Here is a 20,216-nt window from a genome sequence, read left to right as displayed (position 1 = left end):
CAATAAAAATCTTGCCCTTAACCATGGAGGCATTGCTTCAGCGGTCTCTTTACTGAGCCTGTTGCTTTCACCTGTCAGGGAGGGAATGCTCAGGATTCTTTTGATAACAAACTAGGGACACTTGGATCAGAAACAGGCTCGGCTTTCTGAGAGGAGTGCTCTTGCAGTACATGCCCGGGTCCAAGGGGGAGAGCCAGGCTTGCCTGACTGCCCAGGTCTATATAGAATAATAGACCTCAGTCTGATGTGACGTCACAAACACTTGCGGTTTGGAAAAGAACTTCCCAGATCTGTGGTTTCTTTGCCAACCCGGATGTCTGACTTTAACAGACTTGAAAAAAATCAAGTGTTAGTGTTGGGTGTGTAGTTCAGCTTGATGGAGTGTTTGCTAGGCATGCAGAAACCCCCAGGCTCGATGTATTAACTGGGTGTAGCGGGTTAGCATGTAATCCTGACACCCGACAGAAGGAGATCAAGAGTTCAAAGTAATTTTTAGCCACACAGGAAGTTCAAGACCAATTTGGACTACTTTTGAGAAACTGCCTTTAAACAAAACAAGACAAAGAGCAGAACAGTTCATCTGCCCCACTGCTCTTTTGAGTCTCCTTCACCCTCTAACTATGCTGTCTTCTAGTTTAAACCCAGCCTTGGCCTTACTCCGGGGCTTTACGTGGTGACTCTTCCCAGGCCCGCAGGTCTCACCTGAATCCTTTGGATGATGTGAACCATCTCCCCAGTGCCAGGACTAGCAACCAGACTCCAGTGGTTCCCAAACTGTCTTAATGCTGTGACCCTTCAGTACAGTTTCCCCCCTGTTGTGGTGACCCCAACCATAAAAGTTTTTGTTGCTACTTCATAACTGTGATTTTGCTGTTATGAATTATAATGTAAATGTCCGATGTGCAGGATATCTGGTATGTGACCCGTGTGAGGGTCGTTCACCATGACCCACCGGCTGAGAAACACTGGACTCGAGGAACTGGTAAGGTTCTCATTCTAGGCTGGAGCCCTGCAGCACTACATGTGTGTTCATGACTCAGGGTTTGGCCTTTGCTGTCCTATTTCAAGAACTGCGTTTCTGGGAGAAAAAAAAAAGTTTACCTCTTCCTTAGAAAATCCCAACAAGCCAAAGAATAACTCCACCAGAGTGCAACTTTGGGATCAATGAATTTATTGGGCATGGGTGAGAGGCTACTCACGGAGGCTGGAAGAACGTCAAGACGAACACAAGCAGAACTCTTCACCCTGTGTGGACGATCCTTGTAACCTTCCCCAGCTCACGTACTTTACTACTGCCTGAGACCCCAGGCCTCAAGCAATTAGGGCTGAACTGCATACAAATGATTGAGGGAGCAGCTGAATTCTCAGACGAGGGCCCAGTGACCCTCCCTAGCCCACCCCAGTGGGAGGAGCTATCACAGTCAACAAGCATAACAGTAAGCAGGTACAGCTGATCCATATACTGGGTATTTTGTTTGAAGGATAGGTTCTATCTACATCTGCCAACATTCTGGAAAACTCCTTCCCTACATCATCTGCTTGGCAGCCCCACCCCCTCCAGGCCTCTCTAATTGTAGGACCCATCCTTTTCTAACCTCATTGATCAGGCAGCCCCCAGCCCTACCCTTTTCTATAGACTGAACAGTCATGAGTACTGTGCACTGTTTGCTCTCTTGTGGTTCCCCACAGAGCTGGGCCTCAGTTCCCAGAACCCTGCCTAAATTAGGCTGGCTTTTGTCCAAGTGTACCTTGTGTTCTGTTGGACCCAGGTACTGGTGGTGAATAGCCTTCCTGAAGGAGGAAAGGAAGCCCTAATCCCAGCCAGTTAGACACCTGACAGCATCAAACAGTAAGGCAAGCCCAAAAGCCTTGATCAGGTGACAGCAGGAGTCATTCAGAGCAAACTTAGCCTTCCAAGGTTGCATCCCATGAGCAATTCACTCATCATGACTGTAGCTGACAGGAAGCCGCTGCTGGACGGCTCTCTAATCCTCACTGAACCCTGATCATGCACTTAATAGACAGTCTGTGCCATGGCTCTGGAATGACGTGTTTCCCAAAGGTTCCTGGTCTAGGGGCTCAGTTCCCAGTGCTGTTGAATCATCAAGTGAGGCCTGGTAGAAGGAACAAGAGGGTGACTGATACACACCATCTTCATGAATGCACTGTCTCTTAGAAGTTCCAGGTCTTTGTGATCTGTACTTGGTGCTGTGTCAGTGGGCTGTGAGCCATTTCAAGGCCAAGCCCTCTCCCACCGCTGTCTTGCCATGTGGCGCTTTCCATAATCACATCACCCACCATAGGGTTCTCTTGCAGGATGAATGGCAAGATCTGGTATGCCCCACGCGGAGCAGATTCTATTGAGAAGTTAGATTAGCTTGACCTCCCTCTGCCGTATACAGGAGCATCCACTGAAGGTGGATGCCATAATGAAAAGAAGAGTAAGGTATCAGGACCTTCCCTTCGGGGAGTAAATGAGAACAGGTCCATATTGTAAGACTAAAGCACATAGGAATGCAACTAGGAAACAGCTCAATGCTTGTTATGTTACATGGTACAAACACTGCACCATGGCCCTTGTGGACTGAAAATTGCTGTCATGGGTGTGTTTCTCAGGAACTGCTGTCTGGCGCCTCCTGACCACAAGGCTGAGGGCACGGAGGAGGAAACCAGGTAAAGGCTCACCTAGTGGGGTTGCTGAGTCTCAGAGAACATGGGAACTTGGATGCTTGCTGAACTTACTGCTTTTGCTTGAAAGAAAAAAAATACTGTAATAAAGTTGATTACCTTTCATCCTGGGTGTTGAAAATAGTGCTAAAATAGGTTTAAAACAATCTTTGAAGACATCATACAACTCTTGGAATCATTAAATCTGCTTTTAACATTACCTGTGATTAAGCTACTATGCAAATACAGAGTATAAAGGGTGGGGAGCTTTTTCAATAAACGCAGCTGTCCTGATTCACCCTCAGATGGGTGTCAGTATCCTTCCCTCGCCCACCCCACACCTCCTCCTTGGGACCTCAGCCCTGATGGGCTAGACTCCAGCACTTGCCCAAGCTGTTAAACACAGAACCATCACATGACCCAGCAATTCCACAACTGGCAATCTATCTAAATGACTTGAAAGCAGGTTAACAGATATCTGCATGCCCTATTCATGGCTACTTTATTCACAATAGCCAAGAGGGGCAGTGACCCAAGGAGTGTTGTGCAAAGGCGTGCGTTATAAGCACACAAAGGGCTCTTATTCCTAAAGGGCAGAGTCTGACAGGAATGACAGTATGTGCTTATAGTGCCAGCACTGTATGGTCTGAGGCAGGACTGCCCGAGCTCCATGAGGAGTTACAGGCAGCTGGGCTCTATCACGAGATCCGGCCTTAACAGCACACAAAATTCCCCCAAACACAGCTTTGGGGAGAGACCAAATTAAACAGTATGCTATGTAATAGGAAACTCCAACAGAAGTCAGAACCTGCTGTAGAGCTGACGTGTACCATCTAGAAAGCTACCTCAAGACCAGCACCCAGCAAGGCTCAGTGCCCTAGGCCTCCCCAGCCCTCAAACACCCTTCAGTCGAGGTTGAGCATTCAGAAAGGACCACTTCACCCACTTTTCCAGTTGAGCTTTATTCCTGCATAAACGGTCTGGTTCCAAGAGCAAGCTGATCTCTCACAGTACTCTTGTCCCAGCTAACAGTTCCACTACCCTTCAACCCGAAAACGAAGCCATCCAGCTACTGCACAGCAGTGGGGTTGGCACAAGCTGCTGCTTTTTAAGGAAACGAGCGCTTGCGCCTGGCACCAGGCCAGGAATGGTGGTGATGACTTGGCCAGCTGCCTCTCCCCCCTGACAGAAAGCCAGCAATCAATCGTGATGAAGGCTTTCTTCAATCAGGCCTCGGCTGATAGTGGGAAGGCTGGGCATAGGGCACAGTACTGTCCCTTCCTTTCTGACTCTGCCCTGCTCACTGTTGTCACTGTCCCAAATAGCAGAGGCAGGATGCTGATGTGAAGCCAGAAGCTGGCAGCAAGACCTGCAGAGAACCCTGACCCCTGCTGCAGCGCCCTTGCCTTGGCCCCCATCCCACCTGCTGGAAAAGCCAAGCAGAAGAGTTCTGCTGAGCCTCAGCTGCTCAGAAACCAGGCATGGGCCTGAACAGAGCCCAGCCCACACTGTTCATTACTAGGGTGCACTCGAAGCACCTCAACACCCCATGAGGTAGGTAGGTTCTACCACTCTCCCCACTTTACAAAGGTAAACAGACTTGGGGAAGCCAGAGGCTTGCCTCACGGCTCAACGCTAACTGGCCACGATGATGATGCCGTCAGAGGGCTGTGCGCCCTGAGGCCCTGTGCCAGGGTTATCCCTTACCAGCGGTTCTCAGCCATTCTAATGCAGTCACCTTTAATACCTCATGCTGTGGTGACCCCAACCACAAAATTATTCTTGTTGCTACTTCATAACTGTAATTTTGCTACTGTTATGAACTGTAATGTTAAATATCTATGTTTTCTGAGGGCCTTAGGTGACTCCTCTGAAAAGGTCATTTGACCCACAGGTTGAGAACCAGCGCCTTAGGCCCCAGGACATCTAAGAAAGCAAGAGTTGGGGGGTGGGAAGGAGGTGTCTTCTTTAAAAGTCTTTAAGTTCACTCTTGAAGTTACTCTGATCCTGAAACTGTGGGAGAGAGATGGCCACAGCAACTGAGCTTCACCTGACAGAGTGGGAGAGGGAGCTCCAGGACACTGATGAGCAGCCACCACTCTCAGGGACAGAGTGGCACAGCACAGTGACTCTACAAGACTTGGCTGTAGGGAGCCAGTAGGGAGCCAAGACTTGGGCAGTCCTGTGGCACTTTCCCTGTACCTGCTGGGTCCCAGACAAGGCCTGCCTAGTATCATTAGCAGAACCCCAGGAACGGAGGAAAAGCACCACTCAGGTACAGGACGCAGTGCTGTGAGCCAGCACTTGGACAGGTCTGTACTCTGACCCTGTCCTGCAGGCTACCTCCTACCCTGCTAACTAGGGAGGTCCACCCTGGCTCCCTGCCCTCATCTCCTGCTCCTGTCTCACTCCCTTCTGTCTTGGGCCTCCCTGGTTTCTCCACTGGCACTCTGGGCCAGGTCATCAGGCCAGTACTGGTCCTCCATGTATTGCTCCATGTCTGTGCTGCTATCAGGTCCCATGTCCTCAGGATGGGCCTTGGCATTGCTGGCCTCCTGCTGTTCCCACTGCACTTCCACCAGCTTGTAGAGCTCCATGGCGGTCATAGCATCTTCCACAGATGAGTGGCCCTGGTGACCTACCTGTGCATAAGAGCCAAAAAAAAAAAAGTCACTATGTGGTGAAATGGGTCTGACCGTCACCCCAGAAGTGAAGATAGCCTCCAAGGGTCCAGAGCATAAATCCCCAAGTGGAGGCTGCTATGATTTAGATAAGAAATATACCCCAAAAGCCTATGTGCTGTGGGCTTGCTCCCCAGCTGACGGTGCCATTTTGGAAGGTACTAGAAACTGAGGTGGGACTCATGCACAGAAACAGACCGACAGAGGCAGGTCCTTGGGAGCACCGTCTCTGATCTTTTGTCTGCTTCACATTCACTACGGGGCACATAGCTCACCATGCTCCTACCACCATGATGTTCTGCCTAAGCACATGGACCCTGTAAAACCATGAACTGCTGCACGTGGTGGCACACGCCCTATAATCCCAGCACTCCGGGGGCAGAGGCAGGCAGATCTCTGTGAGTTCGAGGCCAGCCTGTGTACAAAGTGAGTCCAGGACAGCCAGGACTACATAGGGAAACCCTGTCTCGAAAAAACAAACAAGCAACAATAAAACCATGAACCAAAATAATCCTCCCTTTATGTTGGGGCTGGCGAAAATGCACAGTGGTTAAGAGTTCTGACTTGCTCTCCCCCAGGACCTGGGCTACATGGCAGCTCAAAACCATCTCTAACTCCAGTCCCAGAGGAGACGTCCTCTTCCGGCCCCCAAGAGCACATCATGCATGCGATGCACAGACATACATGCAGGCCAAACACCCACACACATTAAAAAAAAGTCTTTCCTGAAGCCGTGTGTGTGTGTGTGTGTGTGTGTGTGTGTGTGTGTGTGTGTGTGTGTGTGTGTGTGTGTACGCGCGCCCTGCACTCCTATAATCGCAGCACTCAGGAGGCAGAGGCAGGCAGATCCTTTGAGTTTGGAGCCAGCCTGGTCTACAGAGTAAGTGAGGACAGACTGGGCTACACAGAGAAACTCTGTCCCAAAAAAGCAAAACAAACAGAAAACCCAAAACTCCTGCTTCAGAAGTTAGAAGATGGGTATGAGAGTCACAGGCCCCCTGCTCTGAGCCTCGAGCTGTTGTGTCAGAACACATCCTCTGGGGACACAGGATATAGCCAGGAGTTAGGGAGGCAAAGATCTAAAGAGAGGAGCCTAGAAGAATTTGACTATCATCAAGGAACGGAAGTCAGAGGAGCCTGCCTCCCTCCCAGGACATTCCACACCACATACCTGGATCTTCTTGTGCAGCAGGTGCAGGGCCAGGTCCCTAAGAGAGACCCGAGCTCGGGTGAGGGTGCAGGGCTGGCTGAGCAGGTTCGGGACATAAGTGGTATCCCGGGTCTGGCTCCGAGGGTGGATGTACTTGAGGGCCTGGAAGTCGTTGTGCAGTGCATGCCCTACCACCATCTTGCCCTTCAACAGCTTAAGGATCTGTGAACAGAGAGAGGAGGCAGGAAGGCCCCACTGTCAGGGGTTGATGTCTGAGCCCCAGTCGACCATGATGCTCCTCCAAGTTTGAACTCATCTTAGTAGCTGCAAAAGGAATACTATCTGCACCGTGCCAGGGGACAACTGAGGGTCAAAGGAAGGCCTGGATGCAAGCCATGTCTTCAAGTTAAGAGATCCAAGCAGCTTTGCAGGGGCACAGGCGCTTCTTGGCTGCAAGACCTTCTCATCTCCCAATGCCACGCAGCCTTCCTTGGAGAACGCCCCCCATGACCCTCATCTCTCTAGGAGCCCTGGTGCTTCTTTCAAGCCATTCACACTTTCTAAGTATGCACTTAGCTTTTATAAACTTCACACTTCGCTCTTGGGACCCCCGAGCTCTCCTCCTGCACAATAAGCTCCATTTCACTTGACCAGTGATGCTCACCCAGAGCACACAGCATTTATGGATTTGCTTTTGTTTGTTGGGTTGGTTCTTTTGAGACAAGGCTCATTCAGCAGTCTAGGCGAGAACTTCCATCAATCCCCCTACTTCAGCGTCCCAGCCAACTTATTTTCTGATCAAGTAAAGACTTGCTGAATGAGACCAACAGAACACAGACCCGTGCGTGCCTGGTGCTGGGAGACAGTTAAGTAGAAACCCTGTGAGTACTAATAAAGGGCACAGTTACTGCTCCTGTGTGCACTGACTCCTCCTTCCTAGCCTAGAAACCTGCTCTGCTGCTGTTTGGGCACATCCTGCTCCTCCTGCCCAGCACCTTTCTCATGCTCAGGGAAACAGGGCTAAAGGCCTCGCTAACTCCTGATCATCAGCTGGTGGCCTTCCACGGCCTATCTCTACTATGCAAAATGCAGTTTTTGAGGCATGAATAAGCTGCATGTAGACCTTTGATCGGGATCACCTCAGTCTCATAACCTACTTGCCATCAAGAGGGGAAGAGATAGGCCAGGCGTGGTGGCACCCATGCCTTTAATCCCGGCACTCGGGAGACAGAGGCAGACAGATTGATGTGAGTTTGAAGCCAGCCTGGTTTACAAAGCGAGTCCAGGACAGCCAAAACTAACACAGAGAAACTCTGTCTTAAAAAACAAACAAACAAAAACAAAACAAAACAACAACAAAAAAAAAGAGGGGAAGAGATCACACCTCTCCCACACTAGCTCAAGTGAGCAGAAAGGTGAGCCTGCTCCAGGGACCACCACCAACCAGACACAGATGGGAGGGATCAGAGTTGGAGGGCTCAGCACAGATTTACCTTCCTACTGCTTCTATTCGTGATCAGGTCTTCCCAAAGCCATGCTTAGGGGATCATAGCAGGTGTCTAGGTTAGGGTTTCTATAGCTGTGATAAAACACCACGACTATAAACAATCTGGGGAGGAGAGGGTTTATTTCATCTTTCAGCTCTACCTCACAGTCTATCACTGTGGGAATTAAGGGAAGGAAATCAAATGGGGCAGGAAGCTAGAGGCAGGAGCTCATGCAGAGGCCATGGAGGGGTGCTGCTTACTGGCTTACTCAGCTTGCTTTCTTACAGCACCCAGGACAAGCCCAGGGTTATTAGCATTAGGCCCTCCCACATCAATCATCAATCAAGAAAATTCACCACAGCCTTGCCAACAGGCTCACCTAGTGGGGGCACTGTTTCAAGTTCAGTTCCTCCTTCCTTAATGACTTTGGCTAATCTCAAGGTGATAAACTTAACCAGCACACAGTAACAATTCACAAGATGAGGTTTATCCATTTCCCAGACCTCCCTGATCCCAGGAACCCAGAAACATTGAAAAGGGGTTCTATTCTAGCCAGGCAGTGGTGGCGCACGCCTTTAATCCCAGCACTCAGGAGGCAGAGGCAGGTGGGTCTCTGAGTTCGAGGCCAGCCTGGTCTACAGAGTGAGTTCCTGGTCACCCAAGGCTACAGAGAGAAACCCTGTCTCAAAAATCCAAAAGAGTAGTTCTGTTTTAATGCTTGTTTTGGCAAAGTGAATTTGTTCCACTGTAACTGTGACAGGGTACAACTTCAGAATGTGAGTTTCACATTTGCTTCTGCATTTTACACCTGAAGAAACATCACATGAACGCAGAAAGCTGCTGACAGCTGAACCTGAACAAGAGTACACAACGCTACACATCTCAAACATCCGCCAGCACATTTTTGTTTGCCTGGGCACTGAGCCACCAGCCTAATAGAGTGTCAGACTCAGAAACGCCACCCCAGTTCACACGGGCCCCAGCTCTGCGAAGGGCATCCTCCTGCCGTTGTTTCCCAGTCACGGGCCTGACTACCAGCGTCCCTTGCATTTCCTAACCACAGGCAAAACTGTAACGCCATTTTCCATTAGGTCTGTTTCTGTGGCAGCACCATGCTTTCTGAGTGCTGTGCCTGAACACCATTTCCTTATAAAAGCCCGTGACAAAGGACAGATGTAGAGTCAGTGTACAGATGAGCAAGGGGCAGAGTCCTGAAAATAGGGACCACAAGCCTTGATGTGAGTAAGAGCTTCCCCCTATCAGTACCAGGTTCTGTTGATTTCACCCAGCGGGGTGATTTACTAACTTTGTGGTTCATATATGGGGCAAGCCTGCTTAGCCCTGATTTTTAGACAACCGCGCCAGAGCCCTAGAGATCTACAGGAACAGAGTCTTCATGGAAGACCCTGGGGCAAGGATCCTAGTCCATTTATGAAGCTTTAACTGTGTCCTTTGGTCAAATAAAGGCCTTTGCATTTATTTGCATATATTCCTGATAAATCTGTAGGATCTCAACTACTAATCATTTTTCCAAGCACTAAAAAAACCACACAGAGATGGGCTAAAGCAACAACCCTTGAATCTAACCGCAGGACTGCAGGCAAATTTACAGACTGCAAATATTTTGTAAATTGTTATGTTCTCACCTTTCACATAACCTTTCTTTCTTTTAAAGATTTATCCATTACTTTGTACACAGTGCAGTGCTCTGCCTGCATGTACACCTGCAGGCCAGAAGAGGGCATCAGATCACACTATCGATGGGAATTGAACTCAGGACCTCTGGAAGACCAGTCGGCGCTCTTAACCGCTGAGCCATCTCAGAGCAGTCCCGCATGCAGCAGCCTGGCAACCGTTCAGAGTGGAAGCACCTGAGTTTATATTAACCCGTTCTCTGGAAAAGGAACTGCATGTTTGGGGAAGTGAAGTGGCCTCTCACGGCCCCCTCACCCTCCAGTGACAAATTGGCGACTCAAACCAGCGCTTCTCTCCCCAACCTGTCACTCAGACCAAACAGGACCCCAGAGTCCTCACCTCCTTCTGGGCTACCTGAAAGGGGATAGCCTTGTGCATGTGCTGGCGGGTGATGCCACTCCAGCGGGTGCGATAGTCCACAATGGGCATTTCAGGCCGGACGTACTTGTCGTAGAGAATTTCACCGGCGTAACTCACCACAGAGCAGCGGGCCAGCTCGCTCACCCGCCCTCGGGGGCCTGTGCCCACCATCTCACAGTCAATGGCCACATACTTGCTGGGCCCAGGCCTTGGGGCTTCTCTGGGGACAGGCCTTTTGCTGCGTGGGCCTCTGCCGCTGGACCTGGCCTTCGGACGCTGTCTCTTGCTGCCCGAAGCCTCTGTGCCTCCTGGTGTTTGTGATGTGGGGGACAGAGGGCAGGGTCCTGGCCCTGGTGCCATGCTCAACAGCTCCTGCTCCTGCAGCAAGGCCTTCCGGACCATGAACCGCTGGTGCTGCCGGCTTCTCCTCTTGTGTCTTCTCCGAACCACATCCGTGGTGTTCAGGCTGCTGAGGGATGGACACTGAGTAGACTCAGGCGCTTCCCCTAGCACCATGCCTGGCTCACAGCCCTGGATGCTATCTTCCGATGGGGCCGTGTGCTGGAGAGAGAGCACATAGGAACAGGACAGACTCAAGGTAGTGTTCAAAAAGAGGACAGGGCATCACTTCAAGACTTTAGGGGACATCACAGCTATGTTAGACTAGAAGCCTGGGCAGTAGTACCACAGGGCAACAGCAGAGGGAAGCAAAGAGGAAAAAGTCCTGCGTTTGCTGATGCAGGCACCTGCATGAGGGCTAATAGCCCACTTAGCCAGGGGGAGGCTCAGTGACCCATGCTGACTCACCCACTCTCAGCTTGCTCATCCGGTCTCCAAACAGTACCGCCTCTTTCAGAAAGAGGTTGTCAGCAACTTTCTCATATTACAAAGCACATCTCAGAACTGACAAGCTCGGAATCTCAATTTGCCTTAACCCAGCAGTGAGAGAAAACCTTGGCCTAGAAGATCAGTGCCGCCCCTACTGAGCTTTGGGGGTGGGGTGGGGGTAGGACGACGATGGACTTTCCTGTCCCTGCTGGCAAGGTTTGAAAGAAGCTAAAATTAGGTTCCCTTCAGAAAAGGTCTCTGTGGCCTTGTACTTTTATTTATTTGGGGGGGGGGCGTATTTTGAGAACCGGTTTCTCTGTGTAGGCTTGGCTTTCCTGAACTCAGAGATCCTCCTGCCTCTGCCTCCCCAGTAGCAGGATTAAAGGCCTTGTACCACCCCCCTCCCTAACCCACCACCAGCCTTGTATTTGAAGAGATAAAAGCAGTCATATCCTATAGTCCCTGGCCTTGTGACAGAAACAACACTTCCACAGCTAGGGGCCCTGAATGGAGCTCAATTTAGCTGATGAGAAATATTCAGAGGATGTAGTCCTTTCACAAGGCCACGTTCAGATTTTTATCCTTTTAACTCTGGTCAGTACAGTAGGCACTCGGCCTTCAGATGAGGATCCCTGGCCCAATAGGACTTCAAATGGAAGGGCCCCCACTCAAGAAACCGCAAAGCCAGAATCATCAGTGGCCTAAGGGCCACGTGCCTGCTGGCAGGACAGGTCTCAGTTAGTGGGCCAGCCTAGACCCTGTTCTAGCACGAAATAACCCGATGACACCAGGAAGTCACTGTCCCTTAACCCTTAGCCGCAGGCTTTGAACAGATAGTCCTAGATCAAAGGGAAAGTGTGGGGACAGGACTCGAAACCCACTCCTTCAAGTCAGGATTATGACAATCACCCCAGCTTCAAAAAGCCTGGCGCGATTAGGTTCCCTATGCTACCCACAAGCTTACCAAATCAAGGAAAACAAAAATAAAAAGTACCAGTAGAGCCCCGCGACCCTCTCGGGTAGTGGCGTCCAGCTGACGCCAACCCCCTCAGGCCCACCAGCCCGGAGTCGGACCCGGACCGCATGAGGTCGCCCCCGCAGCCTGGCTGCACAAACCTCACCCCGAGAGCCGCGGGCAGCTGGCGACAGCAACCCGCCACCCAGGACTCCCCACGGCTGTCCCCAGCTCACCTGAAGACCCAGCCCGGCTTTCCCGGCCTACACGTGGAATCCCTGCCGGCCTTGGCAGCTGCTTGCCTAGACAAGCCCGGCTTCGGCTGCCTGTCTATTGGTTCGCTGGGGCATAACGCCCTCCTAAGGTCTCTTCTGATTGGTTGATTCTGATCTGCCTTGAGGAGGCGTGCCAACAAGAAGAGGAGGGGCTACCGCGGGAGGGCGTGGCCTTGGCGGGAGAAGGGGGTGTTAGAGGTTAAATTAGAAACTGAATGGAATGTGCGCTCTTCCGGGCGACCCCCGCCCCCTTTGCCACCACCAACACCAGGCTCCATTTGGTTTCTAACCAGAAGCCTAGTGAACTTCAACCTTCGTAGACCCGTAATGCCACACTGAGCACACCCACACCTGCCTAGGGAAGACAGCAGCTCCTCCCTCCTAGGGGTTCTGAGAACCTGGTGAAATAATACAGCATACAATAAACTTGAAAAAAAAATCAGGCTTGCTTCTTCTGCACTGATTTTTCAATATTTATTTGATTAGATTTGGGGGAGGTGCAGGATCTCATGTAGCTCAGACTGGTTTTGGGGGGCAGGATCTCATGTAGCCCAGACTATGTGGGGGGCAGGATCTCACGTAGCAGACTGTTGGGAGGGGGGGCAGGATCTCATGTAGCCCAGACATGGGCTTTCTTTCTCTGTAGCCCTGGCTGTCCTGGAACTGGCTCTATAACCCAAGCTGGTCTTGAACTCAGAGACCTGTTCGCCTCTGCTATCCGGAGTGCTAGGCTTAAGGTGTGCCCCACCACCACGCCCTGCATTGCATCTGGCTTTCTAAGAAGGTTCAGGAATCAAATTCAGGCTGTCCAGCTTACACAACAAGCACTTTTTACCTCCCCAGTCAATTCTCCCACCCTATTTTTTTTTAACCTTTTCACAAGGGAAGGAGTATATGAGTGAAGTGTCACACACACACACACACACACACACACACACACACACAACCAAACCAAACCAAAACAACAACAACAAAAACTTAAGCTGGGTGTGGTGACATAATGTTATTCCAGCACTTGGATGTCAGAGGCAAGAGGGTCAGAGTTCAAATTCATTCTCAGCTATGTAGAAAATGTAAGGACATTACATCAATGTGACATAAGACAAGAAAAGAAAGAAAGAAAGAAAAAGCAAGCAAGCCAGGTGCAGTAGTGTGTGTCTATAATCTCAGTGCCCCTACATTGAGACGGTATATGGAGACAGATAAACTAACCGAAGTTCTCTGACCAGCTAGGGTAGAGGCAGAAAAGAGATACCCCAATCAAAAAGAACCCCCCTGCTGGCCCCCAACACAGACTTACACACAAAATAGGTTTTAAAAAGTAAAATTAAAAAAATAAAGCTAGAAGAGCTCACAGGCCCCATACCCAAACCTACTGCTATTTTTTTGCTAAACTGACAGTGTTAAACTGCTCTTAAAATGTGCATATCCACACATCAGACCTCATTAGAGAAATTCCTTTGTGCAGTGGACAGCCCTTAACACAGAAACTCTCAGTTTATCAAGCTGCAAGTAAGGGTCTGTGGATGGCTCAGCCGTAAAGGAGCTGGCTATGCTATGCCACACCCCTTCTTCCCAAGGCTCAGGGACTGTCTGTGAAGAGGGAGAGACAAATAGTAAGAGACAGAGGATGAGGAGGCCTGGATGAAACAGTATCTCCGGGGCATGACAGGCCTGCTCCGCTCATGACCTCCCAGCAGCCTGTGGCTGCCCACACAAGATCAACACAGTCACCACTGATTGAGCATGAAGCCTGGAGTGGCTCAGAAGCTCTCCCCATCCCTGGCTACTCATAGCTGATGGATGCTGAGGGAGACAGAGTCTGTTTTTTTTATGGAAGAGGCCATTGGTAGGGTCGACCATGCTCCGGTGGATGGCTCCACGTAGGCAGCACCAACCTGAATCAACAGGCAGTGGGTTGGGAAGGAAAGAGGACATGAAGTTGTAAGGCGGGGGTGGCCGTAGATCTAGGAAGATTGGGGATGAATATGATTAAAAGTGCATTATATATTTATATGTCATCCTCAAAGAATTAAAGTATATTACGAATAAAGTTGGGACTGGAAAGATGGCTCTGCCCAGCCATTAAAAGCTAGGCTCACAACCAGAAAACAAAAACACCAGAATATAAAATCTTAAAGGAAAGCTAAATTGATATATATTATTTGTACAGAACAATCAGCTTCATTGATGCATTCATACCTATATACAATGTACTTTGATCTTATCCACCCCTGTCGTTACCCTCTCTTCACCTCCCCATTCTCCCTGGGATCCCCCTCTTCACATAAACTCCTCATATATATGCCTTCTCCCCCCCCATCACCCCCCCACCTCTGCAGGAATGAACAGGGTTTGTACAAATAGGATATACGTATGAGTGGGCATGGCCCTTGGGCCCTGTAAGCCAGCAGATCAGGGGATGGTTTTCCTTCTAGAGTCAGCATACCCCAAGAAGGGCCATTTGGAAGAAATCTAGGCTGCTCGTGTTGAGGATGGGCCCAAATTCCAGGACCTTAAAGAGGGACAAAACCAAAGTTAATTAAGAAGCAATTTGTCCAACTATGGGACAAGGGAGTGGATCACCAAGGTATCAAAGAATGTGAAGGGTTCCTCTCTTTTCAAAGGCCAGAGACGGGAAATCCATGAATTTTAGCTCATTATAAGGGAAGGGGTCTTTCTTTATGGAAAGCCATTTTCAGAACTCAGAGGAGTGGGAAAAGTTCCTCACAGTTGTAGTTTTCTCGGAGCACTGTGCTGGGGGTGGGGGTGGGGTGTGGGTAAGAGTCAGCTTAGTCTGTTCAAAGAGTCTTCTCATGTACTTTTATAAACGGTACTGTGATGGGCATGGTAACCAGCCAGGGCTCCACACTGATGTGCTGTCTAAAAAAACAAAAACAATGTGCTGAGTAGGTGGCACATGCCTATAACCCCAAGGCTTGGGAGGTGAGGGGTACAGAGCTCACCAAGGGTATACCTTGGCTACATAGCAAAGTGGAGAGGCCACCTGGGTTGCATGCAAACCATCTCTAAAACAAAGTAAAAGACAATGGGTAAAGTTAAAATCAAAATGGCTGCATGATGGAGATTGGGTGGCAGTCATTTGGCAATTGGGTTTTGTTGATTTGGGAATATTTTTGGCCTTGGTTTTTTAAATACATTTGTTTTGTATGTGTGCACATGCCATGGAGTGAGTGTGGGAGTCAGAGGAGAACCTGTGGGAGTCAGTTCTCTCCTTCCTCCATGTGGGTTCTGGGGAGCCAACTCATGGGCATTAGCCTTGGCGGCAAGTACCTTTACCTCCTGAACCATCTCACCAGCACATATTTTGAAGAGTCTCATGTAGCCTAGGTTGGCCTCCAATTTGCTACATAGCCAAAGATAACCTTGAATGTCTTATCTCCATCTTTCAAATGCTAAGGTTAAAGCCAGGCATGGTGGCACACACCTTTAATTCCAGCACTCAAGAAGGCAGAGTAAGGCAGATCTCTGTGAGTTCAAGGTCAGCCTGGTCTGCAAAGTGAGTCCAGGACAGCCAGACTCTGTGTAACAGAGAAATCCTGTTTCAAAAAACCAAACCAAACAAATGCTAAGGTTATAGGCAGGTGCTACCATACTCAGTGCATAAGGTACAGTGCAAAAGTACCTTTTATTCCCTTGATTTAATTGTCGTCTCTGATGATTACTGCTCTGTCTGCTAACCTAGGTCCTGGAAGCTTCTAGCCTCCATAAAATCTAATCTGGCCCTAGAATGTTTTCAGTCCCTGAGAGTTAGTGCTAAATAAGCCCACCCACCACCACAAATACCCCCTTGCCCCCCCCCCTTTTTTTTTAGCTCTTTCTGAACTTTGCCTGACTGGTTCAACTCAGTTGTTCTGACTCAAACTCTTCTCCAAGCAGACTGATTCAAATTGGCTTCTCTCAGCTTCTGATTGAATTGCTCTGCTTGGCCTCATACTAACCTTGACAATCTATTCTAATCTTCTGGCCCCTCCTTATCTAAGCTTGTTTTCTCTTCAACATGTCTCTGTAAAACTCTCCCAGTAAAAACTGCCTCTGAATCCCACCAATAGGACTGCCATGAGCTCAACTCCACTGCACTGCCCCTCAGTTCACTGACACAACCCAACTGCCTGAAATGAACTCAGAGATCTGCATGCCTCTGGCTCCTGAGTGCTGGGATTAAAGGCGTGTACCCCATGCCTGGACTTAAGCTTTTCTTTACCTGAACCTTGCTCTCTCTATACCAGGCTGGCCTTAAACTCGGAGAGCTATTTGCTTCTGTCTCCTGAGATTAAAGGCCTGTCTGTATTCCAGCCAGAGTAGCCATGCTGCTGGGTTAAAATTCCTCTACAGTACAGGGGAGGAAACTCATGGCTTCCTGTGTGCAAGCACTCTACCAACCCAGCTTTACCTCAGCATTCGTATATTTTATGGTGTGTGTGTGTGTGTGTGTGTGTGTGTGTGTGTGTGTGTGTGTGTGTAAGATAACTCAAAGGAGTGTTTCTCTCTATCACTAGAGTCATGGTTGTTGGACTCAGCTCAGCAGGCATAGCAGCAAGCACATTTGCCAGCTGAGCCATCTCACTGGCCTAAACAAAAAAATTTGAGATATCATTATTTCTGGTACATCTTTTGTAACTACTTGGATTTATGACAGAAAAATTAGAAGGAAAAAAAAAAAGATTCCAGGCATTTGTGACAATTGGCATTTTGATGGTGGACGGTGGGGCCCATCCTCAGTTCTTTGTTTTTGTTTGCTTTAGAGACAAGGTTTCTCTGTGTAGCCCTGGCTGTCCTGGAGTTGTTTTGTAGACCAGGCTGGCCTCAAACTCCCAGCGATCTGCCTGCCTCTGCCTCGCTGAGTGCTGGGAGTAAAGACATACGGCACCACACCAGGCTCCATCCTCACTTCTTAAGGGGAGCCACTGAGCTCACTTTCCCAAACCTGGAGTGGAAACATCTCTGTCCTTCCAGAAGGATTGGAGCTAGTGAGCTGGGGTCATGCTCAAGCCCCACCTCTGGGGACCCCTCCCCTTGTCATCTCTTCAATCAGGAAACATCACTTGATCCACAGCACCACCTAAAATGGGTGAGTTTGAAGTGCTGTTAAAGGGGCAGCTGTGTGAGTGAGTAAATGGTTTCCATGTGGTCCCTCCAGAGCCTCTGACAGCAGATCTTGAACTCAGTCCTGCTTCCGGATCACAGCGCTTGGGAGGTGGAGGCAGGAGGATGAGAAGTTTAAGTCTACCTTTAGCTACACTGATAGTGGAGAGGGGACGCATCTGGGCTGTGAGCCGATGTTTATGCTTTGGGAAATTATTATGCACAGTGTGCTATCCTGCCTACCATGTGTAACCTGTCCTGATGACAATTGGAGATGCTGAGGGGATGCTGAGGGGATGCCCCTGGTGCTGGGCTGGGTTCGCATCTGAAAGGGGATGTTCATCTGGCTGGCTTTTCAGAGTGTTGGTCCTTTGTATGCCAGGGCCATAGGCTTTATCTGGATCGGCTCACTAAATAAAAACGAGGTGAGACCTAGCAACTCTGTGTCTGTGTGTTGCTGGGGATAGAACACAGAGCCTTAGTACATACAAGGCAAGCGCTCTACCATTGAGCCACACATCCAGCCTAGCAATCTGTCTAACAGTCTAACAAGCTGCTTAGCCAGTGATTTAGAAGCAGGACCAAGTTCAAGATCCACTGTGCCGGGGTTTGAAGGAGCCACGTGTAAGCCATTTACTTACTTTACTTGCATAGTCGCTCCTTCCAACAGCACTCCAAACTCAACGGTGCCTGGACTTTGAACATAGACATTTGTTGGTACCGTTATAATTCTCCCAACTCCTGAGAATGTGCAACACCCTTAGGGCTCAGGTTAGCATTAAGCTTTTTTTTTTTTTTATCATGCAAGACTGGAGAATTTTATTCTGTTGTTTGGTTTCCCCTACCACATCTTCACGCATCAAATTAGTCCCTAAATCAGTGGTCCTCAGTTTCGAGTGATCGATCATGAAGAGCTTGAGATTCCACGGACATTTGGGTCAGAGCCCGGGTTTAACAAGGTCTTTGGCTCTTTGACCAGGCTGCTTAACAGCAGGTACGCAGAGAAACCAGCAGGGGGCGCTGCGGCCCTGCGTATTACGGGGAAAACGTGCTGCTGGTTGATCTTACCATTGCAGAGACAAGCTGTTGGACTCGGGGAAGAGGGTTGATGGAGTTAAAGAGGGCGACCCTTGAGTCAAAGGGCCCTTTGTATTCTAGAACTCCTAGAATGTCGCCTTACCTTAGACAGTAAATAATTGTCCATTTGCCAAGTAACTTAAAGACAAGCTACAACCTATCTAAACCTTGATTTGTGTCTTTAAATGAGAGGTTTAACCAATCTCCATTAAAAAAAAAAATGTATATTGATCGGCTTGAAATAGACAAGGTGCTGCTCTGGGGAATTAATATTTAAACGGGCTGATAAAACTACATGAGAAGGGAGACGAGTAGAAAGATGTGGTTTTCACTTATTCTGGCTTCGAAGTGAAAGATGATTGAGGCTGGTGACGAGGAAAACTGACAAGAGACACCCTGATGGCATCACGTGTCATGAGGACACCTCCCTTTGCCTAATTACCATAACAACCTAGCTAGGTAGATGGGATCAGTTACGTGTCACAGTTGGGACCTCTGAAGCTCAGGGGTGTCAACTGCCTGGCTCGAAGTCGCACAGCATGAAGGAAGGAGGCTCGGAAACTGAGGTGTTTGATTTCAGAGCTCCTCTCACAGGGATGGCTTTATCCAGCTTTCGGAGCAGCTGGGAAGAGAGGTTGCAGTCCCTTTCTCTCCTCTTGTCAGCTCTGTGCATCCTCTCGCTTTTTTGCACACTTGGGTACGCGCACTTACACACCGCTGCTTGCAGGTCCGACACCTGCTGAGTGACCCAATTTGTAGACTTCTCACGTGTGAATGAGATTTTTCAATAGGACTGGCTGCCTACTGGCAGGGTCAGAGCATCGAGAAGCTCAAAGAGGCTGGAAATTGCAGCCATTTGTGGCATGGGAGGAGATGACAGGGTAAAGTGGCTTGGTTCAGAGGGGCTAAGAGCCTTGCCCGGAGGTCACACAGCGTCCAAGTGTAGTTACTGTCCGGCGGAGCTTAGTGGATGGTTACACTGTCATGTTTTCTAACATGCATGGCTCCCAAGCCCATCTGAGTGTTAGATGCTGCATCGAGCTCTGTTCCCGTGGGTTGAGGAGGACAATGAGACTCAGCTTGGAAAGGAACAGAGAAGGCATTTGAGTTTGTGGCTGAGAAATGTATTTCTACCAAGATTGTCAGCATCAGGACTTGGTGCCCACCAGACGGGGAAGGATTGGGGACAGCATTCTCTTAGCATGAACAAGATCCTAGGTTCTATCTCTGGTACTATGAGAGAGAGAGAAGACCAGGAAGGAGGGAGAAAGGGAGGGAGGGAAGGAGGGAGGGAGGGAGGGAGGGAGGGAGGGAGGAAGGGAGGGCAGAGAGTGGGAGAACAGGGGAGAAAAAGAAGAAAGCAAAGCAAAGGGGCTGAAGGGCTCAGCTGGGAGAGTGCATCTCTGGTATGGAGCCTTGGTTTTGTTCCTTAGCACTGCATAAAACAAGTATGGTTGCACAGGCCTGTAACTCCAGCACCCAGAGGATGGAAGCAGGAGGATCAGGAGTTCAAGATCACCCTCAGCTACATTGGGAATTTAAGGCCAGCTTGGGCTACCTACATGACACTCAGAAAAGGGGGGGGGGGGCTGGAAAGTGTTTCCTTCCTTTCTCTCTCTCTCATCTATCTATCTTTCATTTTGAGACAGAGGTTTACTATGTAAACCAGGCTGGCCTTGAACTTACAGATATCCACTTGTCTCCGTCTTTCTGGATGCTGAAATTAAAGGCGCATGCTACCACATTGGTGGGGAAATAACTACTTTTGCCATCAAGGTGGGCTCCAAGCACAGGCTGGGGACAGGGCTTCCAAAATTCTGTTTATTGGCACTGAAAAAGTTCTATCTATAAGGTCACTCCTCTCAGGCAGGTACAGGCCAGCTAGGATCAGGTGGCCCACTTGCACCCGGACCCCCAAGGCTAGGAGCACATGCT

At 49.5% G+C, this 20,216-nt stretch overlaps 1 protein-coding gene across 1 annotated transcript; it reads right to left on the bottom strand.

The window, feature by feature from the left end:
• Positions 1-5,072: 5,072 nt before the first annotated feature.
• On the bottom strand, positions 5,073-10,616 carry Aen (apoptosis enhancing nuclease). Its single transcript, XM_051148753.1, has 3 exons — positions 10,020-10,616; positions 6,520-6,720; positions 5,073-5,309 (listed from the first exon to the last, which is right to left on the bottom strand). Exons 1-3 carry the CDS (start codon positions 10,554-10,556, stop codon positions 5,073-5,075), a joined length of 975 nt encoding a protein of 324 aa, XP_051004710.1. The 5' UTR covers positions 10,557-10,616.
• Positions 10,617-20,216: the final 9,600 nt, after the last annotated feature.

The sequence above is a fragment of the Acomys russatus genome, chromosome 7 (assembly GCF_903995435.1).
Source record: "Acomys russatus chromosome 7, mAcoRus1.1, whole genome shotgun sequence".
In the NCBI taxonomy this organism is placed as follows: domain Eukaryota; kingdom Metazoa; phylum Chordata; class Mammalia; order Rodentia; family Muridae; genus Acomys; species Acomys russatus.
The sequence above is the reverse complement of the archived record's forward strand: the minus strand, read 5'-3'. Positions and strand labels throughout refer to the sequence as shown.

Coding starts and splice junctions, on each gene's coding strand:
- Aen (XM_051148753.1), bottom strand. CDS start 10,556: ATGGTGCTAGGGGAAGCGCCTGAGTCTACTCAGTGTCCATCCCTCAGC. Junction 6,721..10,019: donor TTCAGGTAGCCCAGAAGGAG/GTGAGGACTCTG, acceptor CTCTGTTCACAG/ATCCTTAAGCTGTTGAAGGG. Junction 5,310..6,519: donor TGCTGCACAAGAAGATCCAG/GTATGTGGTGTG, acceptor TCTTATGCACAG/GTAGGTCACCAGGGCCACTC.